This window comes from Saxophila tyrrhenica, assembly GCF_035928015.1.
Source record: "Saxophila tyrrhenica strain CCFEE 5935 chromosome Unknown scaffold_56, whole genome shotgun sequence".
NCBI classification, from domain to species: domain Eukaryota; kingdom Fungi; phylum Ascomycota; class Dothideomycetes; order Mycosphaerellales; family Extremaceae; genus Saxophila; species Saxophila tyrrhenica.
The window spans coordinates 1-939 of record NW_027041788.1 but is presented as its reverse complement, the minus strand read 5'-3'; the positions used below and the strand labels follow the sequence as shown (position 1 = coordinate 939).

Here is a 939-nt window from a genome sequence, read left to right as displayed (position 1 = left end):
GGACTTCCCCGGCCCAATCAGCTCACGTGCTCCTCCTGACAGTGAAATCCCGTGACTTCTCTGCTGTGTCCGTAACACTAGCTCCCTCCTCAGGTTCCTGTCCTCAGGAATCCCGTGACTTCGATTTCTGTACAAATGATCGTAAGTTCCCCCACATTCTTCGTCATCCGTGATGGCTTCTTCCAAAACTGAAAACAAACTCCGTCGTGTGAACCGGATCCTTCAAAACTCTTTCCCTGCTCTCGATCCTTGCGACCTCTGTCGTCGCCACAACCGTGACTGCCTTTTTATCGCGGACTTCTCGATCATGTCCTGCGCTCAGTGCACCCGGATGGGGAAACCTTGCGTGACCTCCTCGGTCGCGCGTCTCGACGCTGTAGCCGATGACCTCGCGAGCAAGATCTCAGCGGACGAAGAGAACGCTTCGAAGATGACGGACGAGCTCCTGTCGCTGCTCGATAAAATCCAGAGGGTGAAGGCGCGTATAGCGCGGAACAAAGTTGTTCAGGAACAAAACAACCGGCGGTTGGATGAGCAGGTGCGGCACATGGTTGAAAATGCGCCCGAGGAGGAGAACGACGGCTTTTCTGAGGCTATCCGCCTCGGCACTCAGTTGGAGGCAGTTGGTGCTCCGGATCCCTTCGCATGGGATTTTGTGCCTGCCGTGGATTCGAACTCTCCTCGTGAGGTCCCTGGTGGTTTAGGTTGAGGCGCGTTGTCCCTTATGAAACTCCCTGAGCTTCTGCTGACATCCTGTCAGATTCTTTCGTGGTTCCCAAGTATTATCCGAACTTGGGTATCCTTTCCACTTTACGAGGTATTCGTTTCCTCGTTTCCCGACGATCCTCTCGACCTCGAACTCGTCCTCCTCTTGAGGTTCGAAGTGGAACGTCGTCTGCAGCGGCATGCCGTTGTCCGCTGGTTCTAGCATGGAGATGT

The 939-nt window shown here is 54.6% G+C and overlaps 1 protein-coding gene across 1 annotated transcript; it reads left to right on the top strand.

Moving 5' to 3' along the window:
• Nucleotides 1-307: 307 nt before the first annotated feature.
• Nucleotides 308-709, top strand: LTR77_011283 (uncharacterized protein; the record flags this gene model as incomplete). Its single annotated transcript, XM_064808474.1, has 1 exon — nucleotides 308-709. The coding sequence occupies one exon, from the start codon at nucleotides 308-310 to the stop codon at nucleotides 707-709; it is 402 nt and encodes a 133-aa protein (XP_064653340.1).
• Nucleotides 710-939: the final 230 nt, after the last annotated feature.